Source organism: Carassius auratus, unplaced genomic scaffold, assembly GCF_003368295.1.
Source record: "Carassius auratus strain Wakin unplaced genomic scaffold, ASM336829v1 scaf_tig00215532, whole genome shotgun sequence".
Classification (NCBI taxonomy): domain Eukaryota; kingdom Metazoa; phylum Chordata; class Actinopteri; order Cypriniformes; family Cyprinidae; genus Carassius; species Carassius auratus.
In genome coordinates this window covers 169,514-183,931 of record NW_020528128.1, presented here as the reverse complement: position 1 = coordinate 183,931, position 14,418 = coordinate 169,514, and the positions used below count along the sequence as shown (strand labels likewise).

General features: G+C 35.2%; 1 protein-coding gene and 1 pseudogene across 1 annotated transcript; one reads left to right on the top strand and one right to left on the bottom strand.

Annotated features, from left to right (window-relative positions):
• Positions 1–787: 787 nt before the first annotated feature.
• LOC113094924 (serine incorporator 1-like) lies at positions 788–3,656 on the top strand (the record flags this gene model as incomplete). The annotated part of the gene is made up of 9 exons (XM_026260535.1): positions 788–1,003; positions 1,112–1,305; positions 1,469–1,548; positions 1,860–1,997; positions 2,105–2,274; positions 2,415–2,505; positions 2,590–2,731; positions 2,823–3,047; positions 3,299–3,656. Coding segments are annotated over 9 exons (1,395 nt in total), but the record flags the coding sequence as incomplete, so codon positions are not given.
• A 1,432-nt stretch (positions 3,657–5,088) lies between these two features.
• Positions 5,089–14,063, bottom strand: LOC113094930 (heat shock factor protein 2-like; annotated as a pseudogene).
• Between the last annotated feature and the right edge of the window lie 355 nt (positions 14,064–14,418).

Below are 14,418 nucleotides of genomic sequence, written 5' to 3'. Positions count from 1 at the left end.
GAATCTAGTCATACTTATACATACGTGTTTTATTCCATTAGAATCATATAGCCTTTGTGTGAAAGGAATGTGCCTATGTCTGCAAAAAACATCCTGACCACCACTTTTCTTTACCATAGCAAGTCTCAGGAAACATCTGGAAAAACATGCAATGGGCCTCTTCTCTTTACCATAGCGTCTCCCTAGGGAGGGATCAAAATTGCAAGCCTAAGGAAAAGTTTGACTATTTAGAAACGCCCTGTAAAGGGTATATAATGACATGCAACCTAGCATTTCGACAGAACTTCTTGCAACAAGCTCTCGACTTTGTTTTGCTTAAAATAAAGTCTTTTCTTCTGAGAGAAAAATCCCTGACTCAGTTTGATCCTTGGGAGAACCGGCAAAATACACCACACCAGCCCTGCTCATTTTGAAGAATGACACTTTTTATGTCTAGAGATGATCGATTTGGCATCTTACTGGATATTGAGATTTTTATTTGCATTGCATTTTTTAAAAGCACGGTTAAAAAGCATTATTTACCCATCCTTCATATTGTAATGCTTAAATGAATTTGCAGTATTAAGCTTCTTTTTGTTAATAAAAATAGTGTCATTTATCAATGGCCAAATGTTTATGAAAAAAATTATATTGATTTGAGGATTTTTAGTCACAATGTCATGCACAATGCATGCCCTAATTACGACTCATCCATTGCTATATATATTTAGGGTTCTAGTACCAGACAGATTTCACAGAAATATGTAAACTGAGATAAAACGATTATTTGAATCGTAAAATGGCTTAAATCACCTTTAATGTGCTTTTTTCTTTTCTTTTTCTTTTTTTATCTTATCTGCAGATTCCTTGCCTTTGTGGCAGTGCTCCCTGCCTGCTGTGCAGATGCTGCCCGAGTGGAAACAACTCCACAGTCACTCGGCTGATCTATGCCTTCTTCATGCTGCTGGGTGTGGGCATCGCCTGCATCATGCTCATGCCAGGCATGGAGGGGCATCTGAAGAAGGTGACCCAGCACTGTTTCTTGGGAATGAAAATTTTGTATTTGGTTAACAGGGTTGCAGCTGAAGCATTCTGATTGTGTTGTTGTTGTTGTTGTTTTACGTCACTGCAGATTCCAGGCTTTTGTGAAGGAGGAACGGGGTCGTCCATCCCGGGAGTCAAAGGTCATGTGAATTGTGATGTGCTGGTGGGCTATAAGGCTGTGTATCGTGTGTGCTTTGGGATGGCCATGTTCTTCCTGCTCTTCTCTCTCATCATGGTAAAGGTCAAGAGCAGCCAGGACCCAAGAGCCGCTGTGCATAACGGGTATGTAAGCGTTGATGTGAACTAATGGTTAAAGTCATGACCTCTAACTCAACAGTTTAAAGATTTGAATTCTTATGAGCGAGACACAGGTTTAACGTGCAAATAATTTCAGAAACGTCTCATTGAGCCTCACTAATCTTTGAAATATTCTTATCTTCTCCAGGTTTTGGTTCTTCAAGTTTGCGGCCGCCACTGCTATTACAGTTGGAGCTTTCTTCATTCCTGAAGGCCCTTTTACTACTGGTGAAGTTTTGTTTTATTGCCTCAAATATGAAATATGCATGCAATTACATGATTTACAATGTAAGGGTAAAAGGTGACTTTAAATTACCATTTAGCTCTATCAGTAGTGACCAAATTAAAAAGTAACTGCTAAATATGTGTCATTTATTTTTACATTATATGTATAACATACAATCTGCAGTGGGATTTATACAGTCTGCACAGTGTTTGGTCATCTTAAGAAATGAGAGCGTGAGATTAGGCAGACATGAGTTGTTCCTCGTATTTATTTGTGAGGATCTCATGATGATCTTCTTTTGGGCCTCTTCCAGTCTGGTTTTACATTGGCATGGCTGGAGCGTTCTGTTTCATCCTCATCCAGTTGGTGCTCTTGATCGACTTTGCTCACTCTTGGAATGAGTCCTGGGTGGAAAAAATGGAGGAGGGAAACTCTCGTTGCTGGTATGCAGGTATGCGTTGAGAACTTGATTTATAAAGGTATTGTCCCCGTTTTATGCGGTGATAGAGAAGATTGATTGTATTGTTCTAACGTAATTTTTTTTTCTACCATCCGTAGCTCTTCTGTCTGCCACAGCCATGAACTACGCTCTGTCACTGATCTCTCTGATCTTGTTCTATGTGTATTACACTCACTCCGATGGCTGCACTGAGAACAAAGTCTTCATCAGCTTCAACATGTTGCTGTGCGTTGGTGCATCTGTCATGTCCGTCTTGCCTAAAATCCAGGTAATGAATACAAAACGTCTGTTTGTATGACTATTATTGGAACCGTGATGGTCTCCTTATTAAAACTGCTCAAGGTTTGGATACGCGTCTTATCAGGTGAGCGTCAAGAATTAAATGATGTCTTTACTTTCCTCCTCCAGGAGTCCCAGCCCAGGTCTGGTCTCTTGCAGTCCTCCATTGTTACTCTGTACACCATGTATCTGACCTGGTCTTCCATGACCAATGAGCCTGGTAAGGATTGAGAGAGGTTTGTTTAAATGAATTTTCTGTTGCTCATAAAATCAGTTTAAAAGAATGATTTTCTTTTCCCAAAAGACCGCAAATGCAACCCTAGCTTGCTTGGCATTATTGGCCTCAACAGCACCACCCCTGCTGGTCAGGACCGTGTTGTTCAGTGGTGGGATGCCCAGGGCATTGTGGGCTTGATTTTGTTCCTGATGTGTGTGCTGTACTCCAGGTAAGCAAGTTGATAATTTGTTAAAAGATATGATTTATTTTTGCAGCTATTGTTCTATACAGCAGTAAAATTTGTCTTTTTAATTCCTCAGCATCCGCAACTCCAGCAATGCCCAAGTGAACAAACTGACCCTCAGCAGCGACGAGTCTGCTCTGATCGAGGATGGTCCTGCTCCAGAGAACTTTGAAGTGGGTGATGGCACCAGCCGTGCCTTTGACAATGAGAAAGACGGAGTCACCTATAGCTATTCTTTCTTCCACTTCATGCTCTTCTTGGCTTCTCTGTACATCATGATGACACTGACAAACTGGTACAGGTATGTGTCCAAGTTTAAGTGCCCAGTGTATTGGTAATCATGTCTTTGTCTGACTAGGCCTATTTTGGAAGCAGATAAAGGGCATATTTTCAAAAAGGCATTCATCAAATTGTTCCACAGTATATTAAAATGTTTGATTTCATTTGTGGAATTGTGTATATAGAATTAAAATGAATTCAATTAAAATATTGACTTTATTAACCAGCAGTTTTCAATATCTACTGTGTGTGTCTTTTATTTAAATTTTATAGCCCTGATGCCAATTATGAGACTATGACCAGCAAGTGGCCCTCTGTGTGGGTGAAAATCACCTCCAGTTGGATCTGCATCTCTCTGTACGTGTGGACCCTGGTGGCTCCGCTGGTCCTCACTAACCGTGATTTCGACTGAGAGGATGGATCGAAATAAAAGCTTGCAATGTGAATCCGCCATTAATTATGTGAAAATCCACATGTATAGGGATAGTAGTGTCTAAATGTAAATACTTGAGTGTTTTGTTCGTTCAGCTGACCCTACATGTGTTGTTGTTGTTTTTTGAACCTTGCATGCTTTTATGTAGGAGTTTATTAATTCATAAAAGAGCTGAAATAAATGAAAAACATCGCTTGGGTTTCCTGTGATGTGATGTTAATATTTCCTTCAAGAATGTGTTCATCAAAATCGCATAATAATCTCTGTATGGTCTAAAAAAAAATAAATACAATGTATCTCAAGTTGTTTGTGAAAACAATAGTGAAAATGCAGGTTATGTTTTCCCAGAAATCATGACATCCATAGTTTCCTATTGAACGTGCATATACAGTGTTGAATTAGCATGTCAAAAATGTACAGGCAACTTAAAATTGCAGATTTTGTCATGCATTTCGCTTTTTTGATGATTTGCATTATGAACATGACTGTAACGGCGCTAACCATTTTGCAACTTGCACATGTTAGTTGTTTGACCACTATTCATTTCATTCTTGTAGCCAATGTGTGTGCTAAACAATGTTTTGCACTGAATATATTATCCTTGGCTGAAAAAAAACCCTGAATAGATTACTTGTGTTTTCCTTGACCCTTTATTGTATTAAGCAGGTTGGTGGTTTTCTTGACTGCAGTTCTCACATACGTTTTATGTCAGTGTTATTTTTTGCTTTTTGACAAGTGCATTGTACTCCCCTAACATGTCCTCTTATTAAAGGTTTAAATCCCAGATTATTTTCTCATTGGAGTTTCTAAATATAACTGGGTATTGACAGATTTCATGATTTAATTTGATTACGGTTCAAGTTTCCGAATACCTATTTTTTATTTTTTTTAATGGAAATGAATATCACAAATAATGGTATGTTAACTTGGAACCGTCCTGTTTGGTACATCACAATAATGTTAAAGTTTAGGTGTAATAATCAGCACTTACAAGAATCATTTAAATAGCACAAATAATTTTTATATACATTTCTGATTATTATGTCACTACTTAAATTATTGTGTATATATATATATATATATATATATATATATATATATATATATACATACATATAGTAAATGTTTATTTTTGCAAAATGCTCCTTATATTGTTCTCGCTAACTGCTAATGTATGTCTACTGGGGTAAATTTAACGTTCGTGATATTCACATCAGAAGCTGGTTTATACATCTTTTCGCAGTTTAAACAATTACGTGAGATTATATATATATATATATATATATATATATATATATATATATATATATATATATATATTTTATTACATTTATGCATTTAGCAGACTTTTATCCAAAGCAACTTACAGTGCATTTAGGCTATCAATTTTTACCTATCATGTGTTCCCAGGGAATCAAACCCCCAACCTTGCGCTTGCTTGCTCTCTAACTAACGCAATGCTCTACCACTTGAGCTACAGGAACACATATATATATATATATATATATATATATATATATATATATATATATATATATATATATATATATATATATATATATATATATCTAATAAACACCAGAATCAACCTTTAATGCGACTGCAAAGCTTTTTATAATGATGAATATCGCACAGTAACAATAATCACTGTGTATTGTCCAACATTATGAAACTAACCATAAGCCAAAGTCTTCACATCGATTTACAGTGACATTAGAACATCAGGCAGGCACTTCTATACCATACACAAAGTATAACTAACATTTTTCTGAACTGCTCAACAATAAAACAGGACAACGCGTGCTTCACAAAACAGCTGCAATATAAATCAGCAACATAACTGCAGCCTGATCTCCTGATGGAAATACTGGAAGGAACACTAACTAGTGAACAGTAACTAGAAGTATCTGTGAAAGGAAGGAATGTCAAACCGAGGGACAGATGGTACCAAAAAAAAAATTCTGGCTAATAAATATCATCATTTTGATGAATATTTACAAATAATGAAAAGGTCCAGTCCCTGTTTTCCAGGCTAATTCGCTCTCAGATATCTAGCTGTGGCGTGTCGGCGCTGGGCAGGTCAGAGTTCAGTTCACACAGGTAGAATAGCGTGGTCTCGCTCGCCTCTGCCTCTGTGAGGGGCTCCAGACGGATCAGAGAGCTGCGAGGAATCTGGGTCTCCATCTCCAGGGCCTTGTCCAACAGGTCCGCGGGTTCTTCAGGGCTCTGGGGCAGGATAGATTGGGTCAGGTTTTCAGCTGGAGGATCTGATGGGGCCAGAGGGGAGCATCCATCCAGGAAGGCCAGCAGAGGGCAGGTTGTGTACTGGATCAGCTGCTTATCTGAAAGAAGGAACCGAGACGCTAGCAAACACAGCACAGCGAGGGCATGACAGATATTTTACAGAGGAACATACAACACTTACCTGTGTTGCCAGGCTCAGACTTCCCTTTGTTGGCTTTACCCTTTGTTTCTGAGACAGCTTCCTGCCAACAGCAAAAGAAAAAAAATTATAAAAAATATGACAATGCAGAATAAAATGAAACTGGTCACCAAGGTGAATTATAGCAGCTGATCAATGCATCAGTGGAAATTATTTTAGAGATATTCAACAAAAGGAAATAAAAGGAATGTGGATACAAGGGCTTATGGAATCTCCAAACATACCTCTATGATATCTGGATCAATGCCTGAACTGTTTTCCATACAACATGGCCTGGAAGTCTTCCAGACTGCAGTCAATACTGTCCAGATAGTCCATCAACTCAACTCTGTAGTGATTCAATTCACAATGAAAATATTCACTGAATATGCTTAAAGCAGAAGCGCCTCACCAATAAAAATAAAGAAATAAAAAGAGAGATGTAAAGCTTGAACTTTGTTGAAGCCATTCAAATTCAAGTGAAGCCCACTTACACCACATGAGAAAAAAAAAAACCTTGATAGACACAGTCATAAATATGACATACTAAGTATGATGGGGGGGGGGGGGTGAGAAAAAGTCATAATTATAAGATAAAAATTATGAGAAATAAAGAGATGATATTATAATATAAAAAGCTGAATTTATGAGATAATTTAATTGTGAGATTAATTATGATAAAAAATTGTGGATTATTGATTACCAAAACACGATTTGTTTTCTTATGCGGCAGAATTTGGCTTCCATAAATAGGTTCTCAGAGTTAGAATAATACTTGATCAAAACGTACAGCAAGAAGCGTTTTTTGTTTTTGTTTCATTTCTCTTGACGAGTGAAGATCTCATCGCAAGAGATATCAAATTTTATATTATATATGGGCAACACTGGCCTACTTACTTGCCAAGAAGGTTTATGTTTTGTGAAAGGGCTCCATTTTCGCTGAGAATAGAGTCCATCAGCTTCACTGGATCCTCTGAACTTAGACCTGACGGTTTGTTCAATTGCAGGATGCTTGACGTGCTTTTGGGTACTGCTTCTTGTTGAGTGGTTCCAATTGTGCTGTCGTTTCTTTTATTCGGACTGCTTTCATAAGCCACTTCCACAATTTCAGCATCTCTGTAAGAAAAAAAAAAAAAAAACAGACCTGATTTCTAATTTTCTGCCACAAAACCTCATGCAAAAGAGGTGCGATGCTTTGAATCAACCCCTAAATGCTTACACTTGGTCAGCCGGTACAGATACGCCATCTATAAAGTCCGCATCATCATCTGTGATGTCACAAATGACGACATCTTCAGAAATGTCAGAGCTGTTTTTCGATCCATTGAGTCCATTCACTGGGGACTAACAGAGACAGCAAAAGATGAGTCTCTGATGAACAGATCTTCAAGGTTCAATATTGAGGAATATCATGTTTATATAAATAAATCAGTCCCCCACCAACGTGAATTTAACAGACGGTGATTCGCACAATTTAAGGTTCATATCCAGTGGCAGGACAATTTCACACAAAGTGAACCCTGCCTCAAATCTCATCAAGAGAGAAAAATGCAAGATAATGAATAGCAACATTACAATTAAAAAAACAACTGACAAAATGTTTCTTCCTGGGAAGGAGAGACGAAGTGCACGGAACCTAATCACCTCTGGATGGTTCTAAACCTACTTTGCTGTGGTCCACAGGTTCCTCGAAGATCTGGTGGATGAATTTTGACTTCTTTCCATTACTGCTCAGAGTAAGCGTTCTGTAATCAGAAAGCAAGTAAGGTGCATGTTAATAATAGTAAAAAGTATATTAATATGTTTTTAATTGATAAAAATAAATCAGAATGATATATATATATAAATAAAAACGTAAAAATTACTAAAATAATTTATGAATCAGAATTTTTTATTTTTTTTTTACAATTCAAAACTTGGTCAAAAATATGACAATATGAAATTTACCTACAACTATCATTCAATAGTCTTGGGTCTAGGATTTTAAAAATGTTTTTGAAAAACATTTTTTTTTGCTTACAAAGGTTACATTTATTTAAAATACTAGGGCTGCACCGATCGTTAATGCGCATCTTGTCAGTAAAGCCGGTTCTCTAATCAGCGGTTAATTCCATCAGGTGCGTGATTTCACATAGAGCACAGAGCCGTTGTTAACTGAGAAGATGCGCAAATAAACGCTGAAAATGAACGTGGATTTGCGCATCTTCTCTGTTAACCATGGCTCTGTGTAGTAACAGCTGCTCTATGTGAAATATTTTTAGGCACTCTCATTGATTGGAAATCCAACGTGCCGGCAACGTGCAAAGAGCCCATTGGATGTGACTACAAGTTCGCACAACACAAGTGTGAGTAACTTTTTTATTATGTGGTCAATATTGCTTTGCAATCACAGATTGTTTGATTTATCCGGATCATTTATGCATTTTTAACCTAAATCTCAGCAGCGTCCATCTAAGAAGGATGCAACATACACAACTGTTAGCCAATCATACCAGTGGGCATTTGCTTCCGATTTTAAAATCCACCATGGCTATTCAAACAGAACATTCCCATAAGGGGGGTCAAAACAGGACAGAAAATAGCCTATTACTTCTATATTATGCGGTTTCTTGATGTAAGAAAAAAATAATTACATAAGTAGACCTCAAAAAAAAAAAAAAAAATAGCACAAATGAATAAAAAACCAGTAATTTCTGTCTCTATAAAAAAACTAAACAAAAAACAACCCTAAACCTTTAAATGCCGGTTCTTTTATTAGATGCGTACAAATACTTTTTAGTCTTACCTTTTGCGTTTTAAATTTAACATGCGATTGTTCTGAACCAAAGTGAAGATGAACTGCACCAGCTGGAAGGGACAATACAAAAAGTGGCATTAGAATTCAAACCCGTTCATTAGGTTGTGCACATTTTATGTTGATATACAATAGGAATGTCTGCAAAGCTGCTACATTCAAGTAGAACATACCTCCTTTATGACCTGCTGCTGCTGTGCATGTTTCTGTCTGAGGTCTGAAATCTCTGTCCAAAGAGCTTCATTCTCTCTGAAGAAAAGACAACAGTAAAGAGAATGAGTTATATATTTTCTAAAGAACACACCATGATGTCAGAGTGTAGGTCCTTGTTCCTGTTACTATGATATTCGGAGTGGTTTAACCATACTGGTACTTGCTGAACAGGGCATTATTAATCACAATTAGTGACTAGTCTGTCTGTTCCCTTAACTTCTGGGAAAATGCACATGGACAAGATTAAATGGATTCGTTCACTTCCAGAATAATTTACTTGATAATTGCCATCCATGATGTTCATGTCTTACTGTCTTCAGTTGCAAAGAAATTAAGGTTTTTGAGGAAAACATACCAGGAATTTTTGCCATATAATGGACATTTCTATAATTCACTTTAAATGATCACAATTTTGATGGGTCAATAACCATATTTTCGTTTACTGTTTTAATCCTTTCAACTCTAATGGGAGTCTATTCCACTCATGTTTTTCTCTAAAAGCAAAAGATAATTTACCAAAGGTAGTTTTTCTTAACGGTCGTTACGATCATCTCTAATACCTGCAGGTGTACAGCGTCCTGTTATCTGACCCATGTATTCCATGAAAACAGGTGGAGCAAAACTATTTAAGATCATACAAATAAGTACCAAATCAACAAATTTAATCAAATGATTCATAGTTTCAGTAAATTTTTGTGCAGCCTGTTGTTGACTTTTTGCATGTACATACAACACAATATCATCCGCATAAATTTGACAAAAGACATCTGGAGGACATACATTTAGTAAATCATTTACATACATCCTAAACAATAATGGGCTGAACATAGAACCTTGTGGGACTCCAATATTATAATCCAAGTAATCTGATGTTGCATTTATAACCTGTTTGAATTGTTTTCTATTTTCTAAATAAGATTTATTACTCAGTTGAAAAATGTAAACTAAATAACAAAGTAAAATCTCATGATTTACAGTTTCAAAAGCTTTCTTAAAATACAGGAATACAGCACCAACTATACCTCTTTTATCCATCAAATACTGAATATATTTTCCAACATAAACAAATTTGCAGTTTCTGTAGAATATTTTTTTTTTTTGTTAAAATTGAATTGCATAAGGTGAAGGGGAAAATGCAATTATTAAGATATGTGATTTTTAGCTCCACTACCCATTTTTCTGTGACTTTTGACATTACAGAGAGAATATTTATTGGTCTATAATTACTAATTTCTGTATATCTTCCAGAGTTATGAATGGGGTAATTACTCCAAATTTCAATGCAGAGGAAAACTTCCTTGTGTTATTGATAATAATTAATAATCTGAGTTAGGGGTCCAGTAAATAATTATTTTGAGTAAAAAAAAAGAAAAAAAGAATCCAATCCATATTTATCTTTAGCTGAATTTTTAAGTTAACTAATTATTCTATCAACTTCTCTATTTGACACTTGTTTAAGAGTAAGCTACTTTTTTTAAATAAACAAGACACTATCCATCAATGCAATAGATGAAATATCTGGACAAATAGTCTTAGTAAAAACACTTATTACATCTACAAAATAATTATTAAAAGTATTTGCTATCATAGCATGTTAAGCATATTAAAATGTATCTTTTCATATTTCATCATAGATTTAAAAATGTTTCAATTCTTTATCTCCGTTTCATTAAGTGACCAAATATTTTCATTTAACAATGGGAAGATATTTTTCTTCCTTGGTCTACTTTCAACTTAAGTCTGAAACTATTTACAGTAGTTTGAATAACATCAATTAGAACATTTGTATCCCTTTCAACAAAATTTTGAAAAATTGTTCTTCCCATCTTCTAATGCCCTTTTAAATTATTTACATCACTTTTTGGTATTCTAAAATTGTATATTTTTCTATATAATTGTATATTTGTTTAGTCTGATGACTAAACCTCCTCTTTTTCAGTTTTCTTACTACCAAAGTTAAATTATGGTCTGACAATCCTGTAATCATATTAAAAGTATTAAGTACATATTCAAGTTTATTTGTAAAAATTAAGTCAATTTGTGTTTCAGACGATCTAGGTCCTTTTACATGCGGTTTCAGATCAAAGTTATAGTTATATTATTCAATTTCTTCCTTCCCGTTTTATCTAACCATTTTACATTTAAGTCTCCAAATAGAATAACTTCTTTAGTAAAATACTATAATTTAAGAAGCTTATATAATTTATCATAAAATTAATTATTTTTGCTGAAGGTGGCCAATAAACTGCAATAATTATAAAAGACATTTGTGGTGAAAGAGAAACATCTAAAACTTTTCCATATCTAAGTTATAAACTAACTGTAATTCAGTACACAGAATAATATCCTTAATATAAAACATAATACCCCCACCTCTACCCACCAACCCATCACTTCAAAAAAATTATTATAACCAGGGACACACAACATTGCTGATGGTGAAGTAGCGTTCAACCATGTTTCAGTCAGACATACAAAAAAATCATTTCATTTCATTACACTTTGCCATAATGCTACGGATATGTAAATTACCTGCCAACAGTCAGTTCGGTTTGGCAATGTCCCACAGAATCCTTGCATGATTTACATTTTGAAAAATTGCAATTTGGACGTTCAACCCATTGGCCACTACTGATGTTGATTATGAAAGGCTTTACATTACCTTTTCAGCGTAGCAAGTCTAGCATCCATGTTTTCTTGCTGCTCGTGGACATTCTGTACATTTGTCAGAATTTTAGAAAGATCTTCTTGTCTTATTTTGTTCTCTTCAGGACGTGCATTGGAGACCTATAATTATATACAATCAAGAATAAGAATTACTTACAAAAGTTACAATTCTAAACTATTTGTTCTTTACATTTTTTTAAATTTGCATCTTATTTTCAGGTCTCCACTGTCTAATGTATTCATTTTTAACAGATATGTCTTACCTTTCTTTTGATATTCTCTAGCAAGTCATCTTGCCCATGTTTGAAGTATGGATGCTGGAATTCAACTGGTCCATCTCGCTCTTGCTTCACTATGCCCGTTTCAATGTGCATCACCTTGCGAAAACCATCTGTTTGTGAACAAAGAAACAAACACTGATCTCAAATTACAGCTGAACAAAGAGGAAGGAGGAGAATTTCGGGGGAGGTTTAAAGAACACACTTACACATGTTGAGCTGTCGGACGAAACTGGCCATGTTGTTGTGCTTGAAAAATTTGGGGAGAATCTCTTTTGCAAACCTTTGTTCATCCAGTACAAGGAAACTATTTCCTTCCTATAAAAATAAATTAAGTGCCCTTTTAGCTAAAGAAAACAGACTTGTCATTCTGTATGCTGTTCCTTATTATGTAGAACACACAAGGACATTTGCTTGACTCACAATATAGCACATAGACTCTCTCGCTCTCGTTTATTTTTATATATTTTTTTAATGTATAGGCATGGTCAATATAAATTCTCGATTGAATAGAACAGCATTTACATTGTTCAAAAAAAGCTACTTTTGTATTTCACTGAGAAAGTGAAATAAAAATAACAGTACATTGCAATAGACCAGCCTGGACAGAACAAGAGCTTGAACAAGCAGTTGTGCAGCATATTCTGAAAGAAAGGGCCTTATTTATTAGTCATAATGTTATTTATTTAGTTTTTTAGATGATTTGCACATGCAAATAAATGAATCAACTATAGTGCAATGACTGTTTTGTCCTTGTTTATTTATGATTGTTATATAAGTATGTATCTGTATATATACACACAAGCTTGTATGTGTCTTCATACTGTTATTTTTATTGTGTGTGTGTGTGTGTGTGTGTATATACAGATACATTCTTATATAACAATAGTTATATAGTTCATTCATTTATTTGCATATCCAAATCATCTAAAAAGCTAAATAAATAACAATATAACTAATAAATAAGGCCCTTTCTTTCAGAACATGCTGCACAACTCCTTGTTCAAGCTCTTGTTTTGTCCAGGCTGGACTATTGCAATGCTCTCTTGGCAGGTCTTCCAGCCAGTTCTATCAAAACTTTACAAATTAACCCAGAACATAGCAGCAAGATTAATTTTTAATGAGCCTAAAAAATACATGTCACACCTCTCTTTATCAATTTGCACTGGCTACCAATAGCTGCTCGCTTAAAATTCAAGGAATTGATGTTTGCCTACAAAACTACCACAGGCTCTGCACACATTTACCTAAATTCATTACTGCAGACTTATGTGCCCTCTAGAAGCTTGCGTTCTGCAAGTGAACGTCACTTGATTGTGCCATCCCAAAGAAGCACGAAATAACTTTTACGGACTTTTAAATTAAACGTTCCCTTCTGGTGGAATAACCTCCCCAACTCAAGCTGAACAGCCGAGTCCTAATAGCCATCTTCAAGAATCGGCTTAAAACACATCTCTTCCATCTTTATTTGAACCTCTAACTTTAGCACTCAGTATTCTAATTCTACTCTTAAAAAATAACTACCTTTCTAATCTTTTTGTATTCTATTTTCTTATATATATATATATATATATATATATATATATATATATATATATATATATATATATATATATACACACACACACACACACACACACACACACACACACACACACACATATATATATATATATATATATATATATAAACTTCTAACACTAGCTTGCTCTATTCTTTTCCTGTTCTATCTGATTTATTTTTATTTATTATATTATTTAAAAGCTCTTGCTAGGTGTGCTGCGTTAAGCTAACTGAGACTTGTTATAGCAAAATATGTTATAGCAAATCTTTAATACTTAATCATTGCAATGCACGGCATCTATGATCTAAAACCCACCCATCATAATATACATTTGTAAATATAGTAACGTTTCCTGGGTCACAAATAACTGTCTCACTGTAACTTATGCTAAGCTAGAATGCTAACATCAAACGTTAAATTATTTCTCTCATTTACCTGGCTCCAGCAAATAAATTCATTTGTGTCCGAATCCTCGACGAGGGTCCAAAGCTTGGTGAGAAACGCGGGAACGTTGGAGCTGTGTTTCATTTTGCTGGAATGAAAATGAAACGCTGCAAATGACAAATAATATGAGTCAGTTAAATTTCTTTCTTGTGTTTAGATAAAACACGAGAACCAGTGAAAATAGCGACGCAACTACACAACTTCCTGTAGGATTTAAGAGCTGTGATTGGCTTGTTGTGGCCTTACGTAAGATTGCTCACGTGCACGGCCATCCGTGTGTTTTTGGTAGCCAATAAAAACGCTCCGCTGAAGGGACAGGTACCTGATTGGTCACTCCTTCACTAAGAGAAATAAAACGTCAACAGCGATCAAGAATGAATTGCGTGGATTTCAGTTACTGTTGTTTTTGTTGTTGTTGTCTTTTATGGCTGTCTGATGTACAAATCGCAGAATAAAATCTCACTTAATATAGCTATTTAAAACAAAATGATAATTGGTTTATATTTAGAATACATTAGAATATTTATATTAGAATATTTTTCTTCCACCAAAAAAAAAAATAAAAAAAAATTAATAAT